Genomic DNA, 17,217 nt, shown 5'->3' with positions numbered 1-17,217 from the left:
AGAGTGAGTGGTGAGTGTGAGAGTGTGAGAGTAAACATAATCTCATTGAATATCGCCCGTACTGAGAGTGCAAATGTGAAGAAGCTGGAGCGAAAGCTTAAAGAGATTTATTTATTTAAATAAAAAAGTTGTCAAAAATTGTAAATATTTAAAACATTTGTTACCAAAAAGTACACATTTGTTAGTCCCTGGGTAGTAAGTGTTATTTTCTATACGCTGACATCTCAAAAGTTACAAATGGGAGAAAATTCCCCTCAAACGTAGTTTTTGAGACACACAGTGATCAAAATTTTAATCGTAAAATTATATTTTTTTATACCAAAAACTACACATGTGTTAGTCCCTGGGTAGTAAGTCTTATTTTCTATACGCTGACATCTCAAAAGTTACAAATGGGAGAAAATTCCCCTCAAACGTAGTTTTTGAGACACAGTGATCAAAATTTTAATCGAAAAATATATATTTTTTTACCAAAAACTACACATGTGTTAGTCCCTGGGTAGTAAGTGTTATTTTCTATACGCTGACATCTCAAAAGTTACAAATTGGAGAAAATTCCCCTCAAACTTAGTTTTTGAGATACAGACAGTGACCAAATTTTTAATCGTAAAAATATTTTTTTTTTTACCAAAAACTACACATGTGTTAGTCTCTGGGTAGTAAGTGTTATTTTCTATACGCTGACATCTCAAAAGTTACAAATGGGATAAAATTCCCCTCAAACTTAATTTTTTTTGACACGGACAGTGATATTTACAAATGGACCTATTTTGCTAGGAGAAAACGTGTGCATTTGTGTAATTCTTTCCTTTATATAAAGTTCTGGTCACAAAAGCAACATGTATGGGGAATAATAGCCATCTTATATACTTAGGAGGCTTAAGCAATATAAAAATAACACTTTTTACCCAGGGAAAAATCGTGGTGCATAGTGTATATTTACTATCATCAAACATAACTTAATCCCTATATAAGAGTGATACAAAATAGTAAACATAAATATTTAAATGTTTTAACTGAGCTGTGAAGTTGCGTGACTAACCTCGTAGCTTTTCGACGGGAATAAGAATCTCCGCGATTGTTTGAAGATATCGGGGAGGGTGGGGGGAAGGTAAACACGCCCACTCGTGACATCCCCCCCCCACCGAACACGGAGCAACGCCGCGAGTGTGGTGCGAGTCTGAAAGTGTGAGAGCGAGTGTATGTGTGAGTCTGAGTGTTAGAGTGAGTCTGTGTGTGTGAGTCTGAGTGTTAGAGTGAGTCTGTGTGTGTGCGTCTGAGTGTGAGAGTGAGTTTGTGTGTGTAGTGTGCGTGTACTGTGTGTGTGTGAGAGTGTGGGGTAAATAGTGATGTCAAATGTTTCCGAAAATTGCGGTCTCCCCCCCCCCCCCCCCCCTCAAAAATATCTTTACCCCCTCGTAGTTATACTACTAACAACACCTACATATGTAGGGATGTTTACAGAGGGTCTGGTTGTGTAGGCTGTTTGCATAAGGGCTAACGGAAAACAAACACATGTGGCTGGGGACTCCGTGAGCACACGGGGTGGTGCCCGCAACGACGTCAGTACGGACGGCGTGAGGGGGTTTCGATCCTCTAGGGGGGTATAAAAAGGGTTGAGCCAGAGAGCTCGGCGGCTCAGTCTTAGAGTAGTTAAGGGAAGAGAGAAGACGGCCAGATAGGCCTGGACTCCCCCTGGGACCACCGCCCTTGTAAGGGCAGTGCAGGCTGAGCCAGTGGCGTGGTACCGGAACCAGAGTAGACCTCTGGGATTCCGGGGTACCGTAGCCCGACTAACCAGTGTCGGGCCAGACAGCCTCCCCTAGCCACGTTAGCGGAGGACTCGGCTAGGAAGGCTAGCTAGGGGTGAATTCCAGTTGTACGGGTGAGGGAGCCGATACATCCCTCCAGTACTGTAAAGACATTGTGTAAATAAATACGTGTGCCTACCCCGTTGTCCACGCGTCTTCAAGAACACTTCACATACAACAGAGGAAGTGGTATCTATGACTCTGTAGTAGTATCTACTGACTGTACGTAGATCTACTGATCATATGTAGCTATCTGACTGTGTAGTAGTATTTTAGTGACTGTAATAACTATGACCATAGTAGTATTTACTGGGCCTACAGTGTATCTACCGACTATATACTCGTAACGACTAACTGTATAGTATCTGCTGACTCTATAGTGTATCCACTGACTATAGTAGTAACTACAAAATCTATAGCAGTATCTACTCACTCTATAATAGTATCTACTGACTCTAGTAGCTACTCACCGTAGCAGTATGTACTGACTGTATAGTAGTATATACTGACTGTAGCAGTATTGACTGACTGTAGTGGTATATACTGACTGTTTAAGTATTTACTATAGCGGTATCTACCAACTCGATAGCAGTATCTACTATCACTACAGCAGTGTATACCGACTGAGGTCGTACCTGCTATCACTACAGCAGTGCATACTGCTGTGTTGGTACCTGCTATGATTACAGCAGTGCATACTGCTGTGTTGGTACCTGCTATGATTACAGCAGTGCATACTGCTGTGGTGGTATCTGCTATGATGAGAGGAGTACATATTGTGGTGGTGGTACCTGGTATGATAACAGAAGTGCATATTGACTGTACTCATCATTCACCCTCACCATTCACCACTCACAACTCACCCTTACCACTCATCCTCACCACTCACCACTCCCACTCACTAGTCACCAGTCACCCTCACAACTCACCACTCACCAACCTCTCTCACCAATCTCCATCACCACCCTCCCTCACCACTCACCCTCACCACTAACCCTCACCACTAACCCTCACCACTCTCCCTCACCACTCACCCTACCACTAACCCTCATCACTCTCCCTCACCACTCACCACTCACTCTCACCATTCACCCTCACTATTCAGCCTCACCACTCACCCTCACCACTCACCGTCACAACCACCACTCACCTCACCACACAACCTCACCCTCACTACTCACCATTCATCCTCACCAATCACCACTGACCAATCACCACTCACCACTCTCCACTAACCCTCACCACTCAACCTCACCACTCACCCTCAAAACTAACCACTCTCTCATCACTCACCCTCACCACTCAGCACTCACCCTCACCACTCACCCCTCACCACTCACCCATCACCACTCACAACCGCCACTCACCCCACCATTCACCCTCACCACTCACCCTCACAACAACCACTCACCCTCCCCGCTCACCACTCACCCTGACCACTCACCACTCATCCTCACCAATCACACCCTCACCATCACCACTCACCCGCACTGCTCACCCTCACCACTCACCACTCACGCTCACCCTCACCACTCACCCCTCACTAATCACCACTCATAACCGCCACTCACCCTCACCACTCACACTCACCCTCACCACTCACCCTCACCAACTCACCACTCATGCTCACCACTCACCCTCACCACTCACCCTCACCACTCACCCTCACCACTCACCACTCATCCTCACCACTCACCCTCAACAATCACCACTCACCCTCACCACTCACGCTCACCACTCACCCTCACCACTCACTCTCACCACTCACCCTCACAACAACCACTCACCCTCACCACTCACCCTCACTACTCACCTCACCACTCATCCTCACCAATCACACCCTCACCAATTACCACTCACCATCACTACTCACCACTCACCCTCAACACTCACCCTCACCGCTCACCACTCACCCTCACCCCTCACTAATCACCACTCACAACCGCCACTCACCCTCCCCACTCACCCTCACTACTCACCGCTCATCCTCACCAATCACACCCTCACCAATCACCACTCACCCTCACCACTTGCCACTCACCCTCACCATTCACCCTCACCACTCTCCCTCACCACTCACCAGTCATGCTCACCACTCACCATCACTACTCACCACTCACCCTCAACACTCACCCTCACCGCTCACCACTCACCCTCACTACTCACCCCTCACCACTCACCCTCACTCCTCACCCTCACCCTCATCCTCACCAATCACACCCTCACCAATCACCACTCACCCTCACCACTTGCCACTCACCCTCACCACTCACCACTCACCCTCACCATTCACCCTCACCACTCTCCCTCACCACTCTCCCTCACCACTCACCAGTCATGCTCACCACTCACCATCACTACTCACCACTCACCCTCAACACTCACCCTCACCGCTCACCACCTTTTAAAGCCAACGCGCTCACACTAAGCGACTCCGTCAAAACAAGAATCATATGACGGGGTACAACAGCGGGTGTGGTACAGCAACAGACTTGCCTGTATACGCCCTCAATGGTAATGTTCAGGTCTGGATTGTTGAAGAGAACTCCTGGCAAGAGATGCTTCGGCTTGAACAGATTTGGCGTATCGAAGAACTAAGAAAGGAAGGAAGACATTTTGTTTTTTTCAACTGTCAAAAGTGGGGAACACGACAAGTCACGTGAGGGGGAGGAGGGTAGGGGGGTGGAGGAAGTCCGGTTTGTAGACGGTTCAAATGCTCTGCTCCCAAAGATACCGGATTAAACAGAGACTAATGGATCGAGTGTGTTGGCTTTAGAGCAGATTTCAGGACATTTTAAAAGGATAGGGACAGCTGTACCAGACAGTGATGCCGACGTGAGTTTTTTTTACCATTCTTTTGAACAGAGTTTTGTTACGGTCACAAGTGTCAACCTAAACAACTTTTAAAAAAAACCTCAACAGCAGTACGGTACGAGTGAGAAGACAGCATTCACACGCCACTTTAAAACCGGAGTGGGTCAGGAAGTGCCTCGTCTTTAAACTCGGGCTACAAGATTACACCGCAAAGGCATCATCCCAAGCACTCTGTGTGTGGCGATTTAATTTAGTCAATTGTAGGTATCGGTACGTCGTGATGGGATATCATTCTAGATTTGAAGCTTTCGTGACTGCAAGGATTCATACTCTTTAGTTCTTTAGGTAAAGTCACGTAGGTAAATAATGAAATTAAAATTAATAAAAATAAAAATCACGACGTTTCGGAGGCAACACAAGTCTCCGTCATCAGGTGGGACCGTCACAGCCAGATTTGCTGCATCATTTTTTAGCTACGTGACTTTACCGAAAGAACTAAGTAATGAGATATCACTCGAACGGAGCCAAGGGCTTTGTACGCTGCCAAACTTATGCACTCCCAGAGTTCCGCACGGCTGATGGGATGCACAAAAGGAGTTGTTTATAGATTTGAAGCTTTCGTGACTGCAAGGATTCATATTCTTGGGTTTTTTCGGTAAAGTCACCAGGTAGGTAAAAAATTAAAATTAATTAAAGTAAAATAGCAACACACAGCTTCCGTCTTCAGGTGGAACCGTCACAACACGATAGCTGTATCAAGGAAGAGAAATTCCAAGAAAACAGTCCTTGTATATATACAGGTTGAGGGTGGGAGGAGCCAAGGTTGGCCCCCTTTTTACTATTATGGTAAGGTTGGTGCGGCTGAAACTACGGCTAGTCTACATAACAATTTTATTTTATTTTACTTTTATTCATTTAAAATTTTACCTACGTGACTTTACCAAAAAAACCCAAAAATATGGAAAAGGAGTTGTATTTAGATGCCGTGAGCTGGGCAAACCAAGATTATTTGAGCCTACCACAATGCACTCTTACTGTTTTGCGTCCAGCAAATCCTTCAACACGTTTACAAAGCGCCCAATGCCGGCTCGAGTGAAGCGCGGAGTGCGATGCTTGCCATCACGGACACCCCCCGTACGTCGTGTGGTTGTAGCACCAGCCCTAGAGGGGGCTGGGTAAGCGCTGAGTGCCACCACACTCTGCGTGCAGTGCTGACCCCTATAGGGTAGGGGTCTGTAATCTAAGCACCAAATGGTTTGCCTGCTGAAACTCGTGGGGAGTCAACGGTGGGGGGCTCCTACGGAGAGAGTACACCGTGTCGTCAGGATGTGTTGAATGTTGCCACCACTGGTGCAGAACTTCCAGGAAGACGACTACCTTCCCACACTATGGGCCCAATTGTCGTAGTTTAGTTTCCACACTTTTGTGCAATTCTGGCATTGTCCGACATTCCACGCGAGTTTTTTTTTGCCAAATTCACGAGACGGTTTGACACCCGATTCGCAAATCAGTCGCTGGGATGGCGGCGACAGGAATCAGCGTCGAACGTGGCCCACGGCTGCAGGCCTGCTCTACTGCCACACCGAACTAATCAGCCTCCATCTCACGCAAAAAGGTTCCGCACAGAGCCTCTAACAGACTGTTGGAGCAGGTTCTGGTTGCGAGCACTGTTAATGCTGGAATGGCACACGATAGAGTGACGCGGTATATTCAAACACGCCGCACCAGGTACTCATTTAACGCCGAGTCAATCTAGCGGAAGGCCCATAACCAGTTTAGATATCCATCGCCGACGTGAGCTGTGAGCGGCAATCGAACTCGGGTCGCCAGGTTCGTAGCGCAGCGCGCGAACCAGCGCTCCGCTGTCGCGCGCACACGCAGCACTCACGAGTGAGACTTTTCATTTCAATGCATGCAATTCATTTGCACGTCTTCGTCGAACATGGGGCAATGGCTCCCGGTGGACTTGATCAGCGAAACCCCACGACAAGGACGACCCCACGGAATCTCTCGCCCACAGAGCAGAGCGCGCGGTGCGCCCACCTTGAAGAGGTTATTGTCGGCCAAGGGCTGGCAGAAAAGCTTTTCCACGTTCCCGCCCAGGACGAACGTGAGCGTCACCACCAGCATCAGCAGCCACGAGAAGGTCAAGCTGAAGCCCACGCCACTGCTTACAGCACAAACACACACGTGCGGTGCGGAATAAGTTCAACATACATACATATATTCGACAACACACAGGGGTGTGCATTTACACATCCCCCCCCCCCCCGACAGGATTGGTGCTCCTACACTTCAGTTTCCCATACTGCACAATACACTCCATGAGTGTTCTTAAAGGCTTTTAATTGTCCTGTTTTGATGTGTCTCAGCCCAGCTGCAAATGAATACAACAACAAAATGAAAACGGGTTTTCACTTAAATTCTTCTCGCCAAGGCCCCGAGCAGTAAAAGGCATGACGTCCTTTATCAACGGCACGCAAACAAAATTCTTTGAAGTGCTTCTTTCAAATGCTGAATTAGAGTCACATTTAAGTAAACATTACTTCCGTGGCATAGCCTTCCAAAAAGCACGTCACGCCATCACAGGACCAGCAATGGCACCGGCAAGGCACGTAATACTGCAGTTCCTTAAGTCTGAACCATTCATGGATACAATTTGCTTTTCCAATATAGCACATGCGCCATCTCGGAGTGGCGTTACAAGTGATAATCGACTCGCGTCTTATCACATTTTGAAGGGGACCCCCCCCGACCCCCCCTCCCCAAGTGACAGTTGTTCGTGTGCTACACAAGGTGGCTTATCACCTGGCCTGCAAGCCAAGGGCATCAATCTGCCAGTAGGGGGCGATGATTGCTACGCATTCCACCCCGGTCATTGGTTGACCATTTTTTTACTTGGCAAATTTGGGCTCTGAGCACACAATGGCCGACTCAAATCAGAAATGCATTTCCCGAGTAAAGCCCATTCGGCTGAGCTCAGAGAAGCTTTAACGTCCACCGTGAAAGCACACGGCCACCCTGAGCTTACCCCTCCTAAACCAGAGGTCGCAAATGGGTTTTGATTCCTTACCCGTACCCGTACCCGGCCGCACCAGGGTCGCAACGGATACCGCTACCCGGCCGTACCCTACCCGGCCGGGTACGGGTAGGGTACGGGTATCGGGTACCCGATTGCGACCTCTGTCCTAAACCCACACCTCCAACAATAACCAGGGGGGACCCATCCGATTCGAACGCGGACCTCCACAACAACAAGCGGCGAACGCCGCTCCCTTCCTGCCGGGGGGGGGGGGGGGGTGGGGGGGCCGCGTCGCCGCTGGCCGCTCACGGCCATCAGGAAGTTTTCCGCCGGCGTGCTCGCCGTAGCCGCACGTGCCGCACAGCAGGCCCAGCAGGTTGAAGCAGCACCACGAGGGCCCGCGAGGCGAGCAGAGGACGACGCACACGAGCCACCTGCGAGGCAGCAGCACGTGACGCTCGTGTCGGGGGTGAGTGCGCCCCCCCCCACCCCACCAATACTCATGTGGCTGGCCCCCCAAACCCCCACCCCCCCCCCCCCCCTGCCAATAGAGAGACGTGTCCTCGGTGCGGACTTTTTAAATCCTTTATATTAAGGTTCGCTTGCTTGCTTGCTTAGAACCGTGCAAATCTTTCGGTCGTTTTATAACTCACTTCCCGTGATCCAATCGAGCTGACATTTTCCACACAGACTCGTTGTGCGTGACAATTAAAGTTCGTGAAAAAATATTTCCAAAATTTGACATTTTTTAGGACAAAAATATTATATTTAATTACCAATTGCTTAATGGTGGCAGGCAATCATCTGACCCATAGGTGGCAGCCATCTCAAGCCAGAGGACGAGAGGACTCTAGCCGCCACGCATATAAAGGATTTAGAGTGAAAAACTTTGTTTTTTACGGGTTATACTTGTTTTTTACGCGAGGGTTACGCTCCAAAAATACTCACGGATAATTCTGCCTCCGATGTCCAACTGTAGAATGGCAGAATGGTAGTGAAGCTAGTCTTCAATTAAAAAAAACCATGATCATAAACACTGTTTGCTCTGTGCCCTTAAGCAGGCGGGAATTCCCCCACCACCCCCTTCCAGCATCCTATACATCAGTCGGTCAGCCAGTGTGTTTTGGGCGAGGCCCACTGAGCTCTCTCTCAACAAGGACCTGGCTAACAACAAGCATGGTACATGGGAAGAGAGGGTTTATGGTTGGCTACGTATGGTGCGAAAGAAGTTCAACATACATACACACATTACTAATAATATAGTAAACTACCAGACCTATGTACAAAGGAAATATAGTAAGAAATCCAAAATTACCACGTTATGCACGACACTAATGAAATGAAACCACATGTGGCATTCAAAATGGCATTATAACGGCAAGAATTAAAATTGCATTTCCTACGCTGAAGGAAGTCTTTCTAAAAATGACATCCTAAAAGTTCCAGTCACAAATGGCTTCACGAATGGCACCGGCAAGCGTGGCAGTCGCAGTCATCAAGCAGCGCCTTCAATGTCGACACAGAAGGTCGGGTGGGAATGTCGAGGCGAGTGACCAAATTCATTGCAGAATTGATGTGCGCCTCCGTTGAACTCACTGCTCCTTCTCAAGGAGGATGTGTCCATGCGAGCGCTCTCCAAGGCGAGCCCTTGACTGTTTCTACACGCGACAACAACGTTCTCATCTCTCAGTTCTTATCGACACGGCTTCCCCATTTGTGCACCAACACGAAATTACTATTGCCACGTGCTTACTATGGCGAGAAGTCCCGTCGCACCCGACGGCGCTTCACTGCGGCACTTGCCTGTAGAAGTCGTACTGGGCGACCGTGGGCAGGTGCTCGTGCACCAGCGCCTGGCCCATGTCCAGGTACTTGGTGCCGTTGTGCACCACGAGCTGAAGGGGCAGCTGCCTCGCCGTCGTCTTGATGCTGGTGCCCACGTGGTCCAGTAGATCCTTCACGCCTGCTCGCACGCACGCACGTACGCTCGCAAGCACGCACGCACGCACGCACGTACGTACGCTCGCACGCACGCTCGCAAGCACGTACGCGCCGGCAATGAGTGCCGGCAGTGCGGCCCCAACAGTTTGCCAGAAGTTGTGGGGCCATGTCCCAGACACCATGATGAATGACCAATCACCTTAGAAGCAGAACTCCATTCTCGTGTCTCCACGTATACATTCATAAATGTTTTAGCCAATCTCCTCGTGGATTTCCAGAACGATATGCTGATGGACTAAAACACTTATTTTGAAATACAGGATTATGCGGCACAATATTGGATAATGACTTTGAAGATTAATGCAATACTCTCATTTTTAATCTCAACGTCCATGTATTAATGTCGTGATTTATACAATTTACATACTAAGAATACAGAGGTAAGAAAGATGGTACCCAAATCACTGTGACGCTGCTAAATCTATCCAATACATTTTAATAATTAGCAATTAACTCACAAGCACGTAGAATAAAATGTGTTGACCGTTGTCCTTTCTGTGTGTGGAGGTACATGTCAAAAGCACAATACGGTGACCGGACTTCATCTATCAGCATTGATCCACTCTGTCTACAGGAAAGTAGCCCATACTGACGCCTACCTAAAACCGGATTCCCACCACCATCCATCGCAGGAGAATTCCCTCATCAAAAATGTGTCTCCGACCATGAATATCTGACCAGTGAACTCACACACCTACACCAGGCTCTCAAGGCGAATGGATATTCTGACTACACAATCCACAAAGTCATCACCCAAACTGTGAAGAAGGAGCCATCTGAAGATCCAATAAAAACCATCACCTTGCCTTACATAGCAGTGATAACCAAAAAGATTTCCAAAATCTTGAACAAACACAAGATCCAGGTCCCATTTAACACTGTACATAAAATTCGTGACCTGATCCCATCTGTGAAGGACAAGATTTCTGACATGTCTCGGACCGTGTTCGTGAACACAAGGCAGATCTGAAACACGGCAGGACCAATACTTTTGCCGTGGCTGATCATTACTTTAATGCGTCTGGCTCACACGACATTTATTTCTCTAAGACGATGGTACTTTGCAAGCCGATTGGCTATCAACAAAGATTTGTTCACGAAACCATCCATATGGCTTGAGTCCAACTAAGTCGCAGACGTTATCTTAGGAGCAACACGTGTATTAACTATTTGCACAACATCCTCCAGGGCTATTAACACAACATACCCTCGGGTGGTGAGCACTTAACTAACCACGCTACGGCGGAACTAGACACGGTTCCACCAACCTCTTATAATCACAGGATGTTTCCATGCATGCTACGTTTACCGCACTTACGCAACTTCGCTGAAAAGACAATGTTTAACGATCCGCGCAAAAGCAATAGGAACAAATAAATGTTTGTATTACACACAGCAGTGTCAATTCCCTGCTCATCAATAATGTGTGAACAAGTTTGAGAAATTTTGATTTAACCGAGACGATGGATTCTCGCTTAGCAATCATTCGAAGGATTTGATAAATCCGTGGTGCTGACGTTAAAGAAAATAACGCCACTTTTTTTCAAATTTTCTTGCTGTGGATTTCACACCTGATGATGATTGCTTGTGTTGCAGTCGAAACGTCCTGAGAATTGTATTGTTTTATATTTTTATTATTTTATTATTTCCCTTCTACGTGACTTCACCGAAAGAACCAAGAATATAAGTTTGAGAAAACCATCTGCGTGTTATTATACTTCATCACCGCTTTGTTATCTTACCTGCAGCAATGTTTCTCGTTTGCTGTGCGATGATTTCAGGCGTGCCATTAAAAGCTGCATAACCCTGCGCAGGGGAGAAAAATAACACCGAAAAATGTAACATTGATGTAGCAGTTTTACGATTTACTTTGTGTCACCAATACTCTTAACTTTTAAGTCTCAAACACACTAGCGAACAGAATTTTTGAAAATCTTCACGTAGAATTTTTTATTTTTTTTATTTCAGAAAGAGAACTGTTACTGCGATTAATTACGACTTCGTTAATGTCTAGCTTTTTCAGTGTGTGGGTCCGGTCTCTTGTTTGAGAGCCGGTTGAATTTGGAAATCAAGTTGTCCTTACATTTGGTCGACATAGCGGCAGCTGAAGAGGCAGTCATTTTGTCTACATGTTCCCAATCTGATGTGGACATTGTTGCAGTCAAAGATAAGTGTGATTTGTAGAGTGTCTTGTCTAACTGATCAAGATCGGTGCGCGTAAGTCTGATTTTCTCTGAGATAAGAGCTAAGCTAGTTCTAGACAGAATTCGTTTAGCATTAGAAGAAGTTACAGCAGCAGAGGTTAGTGTAAATGCGATTGGTATTACCTTAGAGTCGCGGCATCTCTTCATAAAGTTGAGAGACTCGATTAGCTGAGCCTTCTTATCCCGGAGTTTGTTGAAGGATCTCAAAGTTATGTGGAATCCCACCCCGTAGTGGCGATTAAATTTCGATTTAAAGCTTTCGTGACTGCAGGGATTCATCTCCTTGGTTCTTTCGGTAAAGTCACGTAGAAATGTATAATGTTTAATGTATGAAAACGTGTGCATTACAAGATAAAAAATAAAAAACAGTACATACCTTGTCAACCATCGCTGTAAAGTTGGTGTCTAGCAGTCTCTTCACCTGCTCCAATTCCCGGGACACGTCCTGCGGCTGCACAGGAAGGTAAACACCACCATCAGCTCTGCGCACTGTCAAACTAAACCAAACCCGGTCCCCTTTCAATGTTCAGTAAACCTGTTCTTCAGTGCTCATTGTACAAACATTGTTTCGAAGCTCAGGCATTAATTAGACATTTACAGTGGTTAAGCTTGGTCTTTTTGTATCTGGAAGAACACAAATTCATGTAATCTACAGTTAAGGCTGCCATGGAAAGACAACATCCAGCCTCTTTGCACAGAAGTTCCTCCCCTCATGAGGAGAGGGAATTGGTTACATCTCGTGCGTATATCTAACACTTTAAACCCAGGAGGTTGGCGTTTGATTCAGAGGCATGGGAAATCACAGACAAGCAGGAAGGCAGCCAGAACCAGCACCAACAATTGCTCAAGCCTCTATGGCTCTATATGAGGATGTTTGACCATCTCCATTGAGTACTTATACAGGAAACCAGAGCCCTCGGAGACAATTCAAATGCACGGATGGAGGGGGGTAACACCCAATCCCCGTACAGATGGAATACAGATGCAAATGAAGCAACTTGCTGTACTGCCGCGCCCTGGCAAAACAAGGAGAAGGCGACCTCGCAGCCCGGCAGATTTGAGAGTTTCCCGAACGTGCTTGTCATCCACCAACCCTCGACCGCCTCAGCGATTGCTGTGGATTAGAGGCAGCGTGAGTAGCCACGCTGGCGCTCACCAGTTTGCCGTTCTTCCCCTGCACCGTTGATTACGGCGGTTGGCTACATACGATGCGACATAAGTTCCACGTACACATGTAGAGGTGTTACGGGAGGGCGAACAAACACACCAGGGGTGTGGTTATGCCCGCACGCGGAAGGATGCTTACATCCACGTCCGCATCGTTTAGCCTGGGGGGCTGAAACGGCGCTGTGATCCCCCACGGCCCCACCCCTCGGGGAGGAGTTGCTATATAAGGCGGTGAGCCGGTGGGCTCGGGGTTCAGTGTTTAGCTCAAACCAGTGAAGAAGGGAGACCAACTAGATAGGCCCTGGGACTCCCCTGGCTCGCTGTCCTTCTCAGGACCGACCAGGGCAAGCCAGTGGCGTGGCCCAGATAGCCCAGAGCCGATGCTCTTGTAAGAGCCGGTCTGGTGACTCAGGGTGCCGTGATCCCAGCTTAACCAGAGCTGGGTCAGCTAGCCTCCCCTAGCCCTGTAGTGGAGGACCTGGGAGTAGGCTGGCCGGGATAGAGATAGTGGGGTCTCCCTGTTAGACGGGTGAAGGGGCCGATACCCCTCCGAGTGTTGTATACATTGGCCTGTGCTGAGTGAAACGGTTAATAAATAAGGGTGCCTCCGACTATGTCGTCCAAGTCTCTTTGAACCTACTACACACACACTCACACGTACCAAGCTGAAGTCGGCGTGGATATTCAGCAGGACGAGCTGCCCCGACATGGCGACGCACCGCTGAGCCCTCTGGCACACGGGGTCATTGAGGGTCGCGTTAAGGCCGCTGCGCACGGTCGTCAAGTTCCTCTGCAGCTTCTCGGAACCGTCGCGCAGCACCGAGAGCGACGTGTTGACGTCCAGCAGCGCCAGGCGCGTCGCCAACATCACTGCCGGGACGGGGGGGGGGGGGGAGCGCGTCAACGAGCAAGCGATCACCAAGAAAACAGTTGGTAACACACTATGCGATCGCCAAGAAAACAGTTGGTAACACACTATGCGATCGCCAAGAAAACAGTTGGTAACACACTATGCGATCGCCAAGAAAACAGTTGGTAACACACTATGCGATCACCAAGAAAACAGTTGGTAACACACTATGCGATCGCCAAGAAAACAGTTGGTAACACACTATGCGATCACCAAGAAAACAGTTGGTAACACACTATGCGATCACCAAGAAAACAGTTGGTAACACACTATGCGATCGCCAAGAAAACAGTTGGTAACACACTATGCGATCGCCAAGAAAACAGTTGGTAACACACTATGCGATCACCAAGAAAACAGTTGGTAACACACTACGCCGTGAATGACTCAAATCCTGCAGCGCCCGCAAGGTCCCCCTGCTCAAGAAAGCACATATACATGCCCGTCTGAAGTTTGCCAATGAACATCTGAATGATTCAGAGGACAACTGGGTGAAAGTGTTGTGGTCAGATGAGACCAAAATGGAGCTCTTTGGCATCAACTCAACTCGCCGTGTTTGGAGGAGGAGGAATGCTGCCTATGACCCCAAGAACACCATCCCCACCGTCAAATATGGAGGTGGAAACATTATGCTTTGGGAGTGTTTTTCTGCTAAGGAGACAGGACAACTTCACCGCATCAAAGGGACGATGGACGGGGCCATGTACCGTCAAATCTTGGGTGAGAACCTCCTTCCCTCAGCCAGGGCATTGAAAATGGGTCGTGGATGGGTATTCCAGCATGACAATGACCCAAAACACACGGCCAAGGCAACAAAGGAGTGGCTCAAGAAGAAGCACATTAAGGTCCTGGAGTGGCCTAGCCAGTCTCCAGACCTTAATCCCATAGAAAATCTGTGGAGGGAGCTGAAGGTTCGAGTTGCCAAACGTCAGCCTCGAAACCTCAATGACTTGGAGAAGATCTACAAAGAGGAGTGGGACAAAATCCCTCCTGAGATGTGTGCAAACCTGGTGGCCAACTACAAGAAACGTCTGACCTCTGTGATTGCCAACAAGGGTTTTGCCACTAAGTACTAAGTCATGTTTTGCAGTGGGGTCAAATACTTATTTCCCTCATTAAAATGCAAATCAATTTATAACATTTTTGACATGCGTCTTTCTAGATTTTGTTGTTATTCTGTCTCTCACTGTTCAAATAAACCTACCATTAAAATTATAGACTGATCATTTCTTTGTCAGTGGGCAAACGTACAGAATCAGCAGGGGATTAAATATTTTTTTCCCTCACTGTAGCTCAAGCAACACAGAGAAGGAAAGGAATGAAAAACAATGACTGGCACATTCAAATTTCTAAAACGCAAACATCATCAAGTGCAAACAATTTGTCGAGAAGGACACGCATCTAATATGTACAATAATTTGACGTGTAGAATAACAATTTCTCATAGGCGGAGTTTGAATTCTATCGCGGGTGCATATAATTTATTTATTTTGAACCTTACTTGTAAACGACTGAAAATAAATTAATAAAGGTGCCCAGTTCGGGGGGGGGGGGGGCTAAGCCCCCCCCCATGCCCCCACCCCCCCCAAACTCTGCCCAATCTATTTCTCCCTGAACAGTTTCCATCGCATTTCATGGGAACGTGCAGCTGGGCTTGTGGGGCTTGTGGGGCTGGTCCTGCACCACCAAAAGTGTCCCTGATGGCCCCCCCCACCAGCATTCCCTCTCCTCTGTTGTCCACCACTCGTATTTTGCACCTCACCCCCCAACGCAACAGATCTACCCCCCCCCCACCGCCACTGGACCTGATTGCAACCTAAAATGTGAACGTTTCAATTTTATAAAACGGTTCCACTCCGTTGCCTTTGCTCCCGCGTAGCCGTGGCGTGCGCGCTCTACGTATGCACTGCGTCGAACTCGGTCCGCGCTGCACGCGGCCAACCGCGCTCGTCGCGGTTGGCAAAGGTGCCGTGTGGACACTGACCGTCGGCCATCTGCAGGGCAGCCCGTAGCGCGGGATAAACCTTCGTGCCCAGCCGCCTCTGGATCCTCTGGCCCAGCAACGGTCCCACGTCTGTAAAATTGTCCGAACCGGCACGGATCGGATCGAGATGTAAGGCAACTGCGAACGCCGTGCCCCTGAACGCTGACTTAACTTGCGTGGCGAGCAGAGGCAAAGAAGCGATTAGTCACACTGTGATGCAGAACTGCAACGTTCATAGTGTAGAGGAGTAAAATGGGGACGTGACGTCAGGCGTGCCGTTCAGTGCGATGACGTCACGTCTCCCAGGGTACTTAAGGGAGACCCCGTGACGTAAGCGGGGTCACCGTGGGAACGGGTAGAGTGAGCAGGGTGAAGAGGGAACCAGGGGTAGAGAGAGGGATCGAATAGGGAGTCTGGGGAGAAGCCGGTGGTAGCTGGAGAGGTGCGTGTCTGTGTGTGTGTCTGTGTTGCTGTGTGTCTGTGTGTGTCTGGATGTGTGTTTGTGTGTGTGTCTGTGTGTGTGTCTGTGTTGCTGTGTGTGTCTGTGTGTGTGTCTGTGTCTGTGTGTGTCTGTGTGTGTGTCTGGGTGTGTGTCTGTGTTGCTGTGTGTGTCTGTGTGTGTGTCTGTGTTGCTGTGTATGTCTGTGTGTGTGTCTGTGTGTGTGTCTGTGTGTGTGTCTGGGTGTGTGTCTGTGTTGCTGTGTGTGTCTGTGTGTGTGTCTGGGTGTGTGTCTGGGTTGCTGTGTGTGTCTGTGTGTGTGTCTGTGTGTGTCTGTGTGTGTCTGGGTGTGTGTATGTGTGTAGTTAGCTGATGAAAGTTGCAAGCGAGAATTTCATCATCGCTTGCAGCTGGGGTTGGCATCGTCCCCCACTCCACCTGATGTCGAGGGGAAATGGGCGAGGTTTAAGACTGTGACTCATGCAGCTGCAATGGCTGCTTTGGGTATGCGGTCCAGACCTCCCCAGAAACCCTGGCTGACAGAGGAGGTGTTCAGGTTAATTGAGAAAAAGCGACAGGCCCACTCTCATCGCCTACAGCATCCCACGTCAGAGAATGAGGAGGTTTACCGCAGCCTTCGCTCGGAAGTTCGGAGAGCCGTAAGGCGCTGTAAGGATGGGTGGTGGTCGCGGGTTGCTGAGGAGATGGAGTCTGCCTCAGTGGCCCGTGATCACAAATCACTATTTAACTCCATCAAAAAAGTAACCTGCAGCGCCACACCTATTACCATCATTAGAGGAAAAAACGGTGATCCAATCTCCGACCCCCAGGAACAGGTTTGCAGATTTGCTGAGCATTTCTGTGA

General features: G+C 48.5%; 1 protein-coding gene across 1 annotated transcript in view; it reads right to left on the bottom strand.

The window, feature by feature from the left end:
- Window positions 1–17,217, bottom strand: part of LOC133363046 (prominin-1-A-like) — a 46,317-nt gene that overhangs the window by 14,977 nt on the left and 14,123 nt on the right. The window contains exons 8-16 of the mRNA XM_061582056.1: window positions 15,914–16,003; window positions 13,681–13,889; window positions 12,229–12,303; window positions 11,391–11,454; window positions 9,451–9,610; window positions 7,957–8,081; window positions 7,524–7,539; window positions 6,669–6,792; window positions 4,308–4,405 (exon numbers count right to left, since the gene is read on the bottom strand). Of these exons, the coding sequence (XP_061438040.1) occupies window positions 4,308–4,405; window positions 6,669–6,792; window positions 7,524–7,539; window positions 7,957–8,081; window positions 9,451–9,610; window positions 11,391–11,454; window positions 12,229–12,303; window positions 13,681–13,889; window positions 15,914–16,003 (961 nt within the window). The remainder of the gene's footprint in view (window positions 1–4,307; window positions 4,406–6,668; window positions 6,793–7,523; window positions 7,540–7,956; window positions 8,082–9,450; window positions 9,611–11,390; window positions 11,455–12,228; window positions 12,304–13,680; window positions 13,890–15,913; window positions 16,004–17,217) is intronic.

This window comes from Lethenteron reissneri, unplaced genomic scaffold (assembly GCF_015708825.2).
Source record: "Lethenteron reissneri isolate LAM-NWPU_2019-01 unplaced genomic scaffold, ASM1570882v1 scaffold_1639, whole genome shotgun sequence".
Lineage (NCBI taxonomy): Eukaryota > Metazoa > Chordata > Hyperoartia > Petromyzontiformes > Petromyzontidae > Lethenteron > Lethenteron reissneri.
The sequence above is the reverse complement of the archived record's forward strand: the minus strand, read 5'-3'. Positions and strand labels throughout refer to the sequence as shown.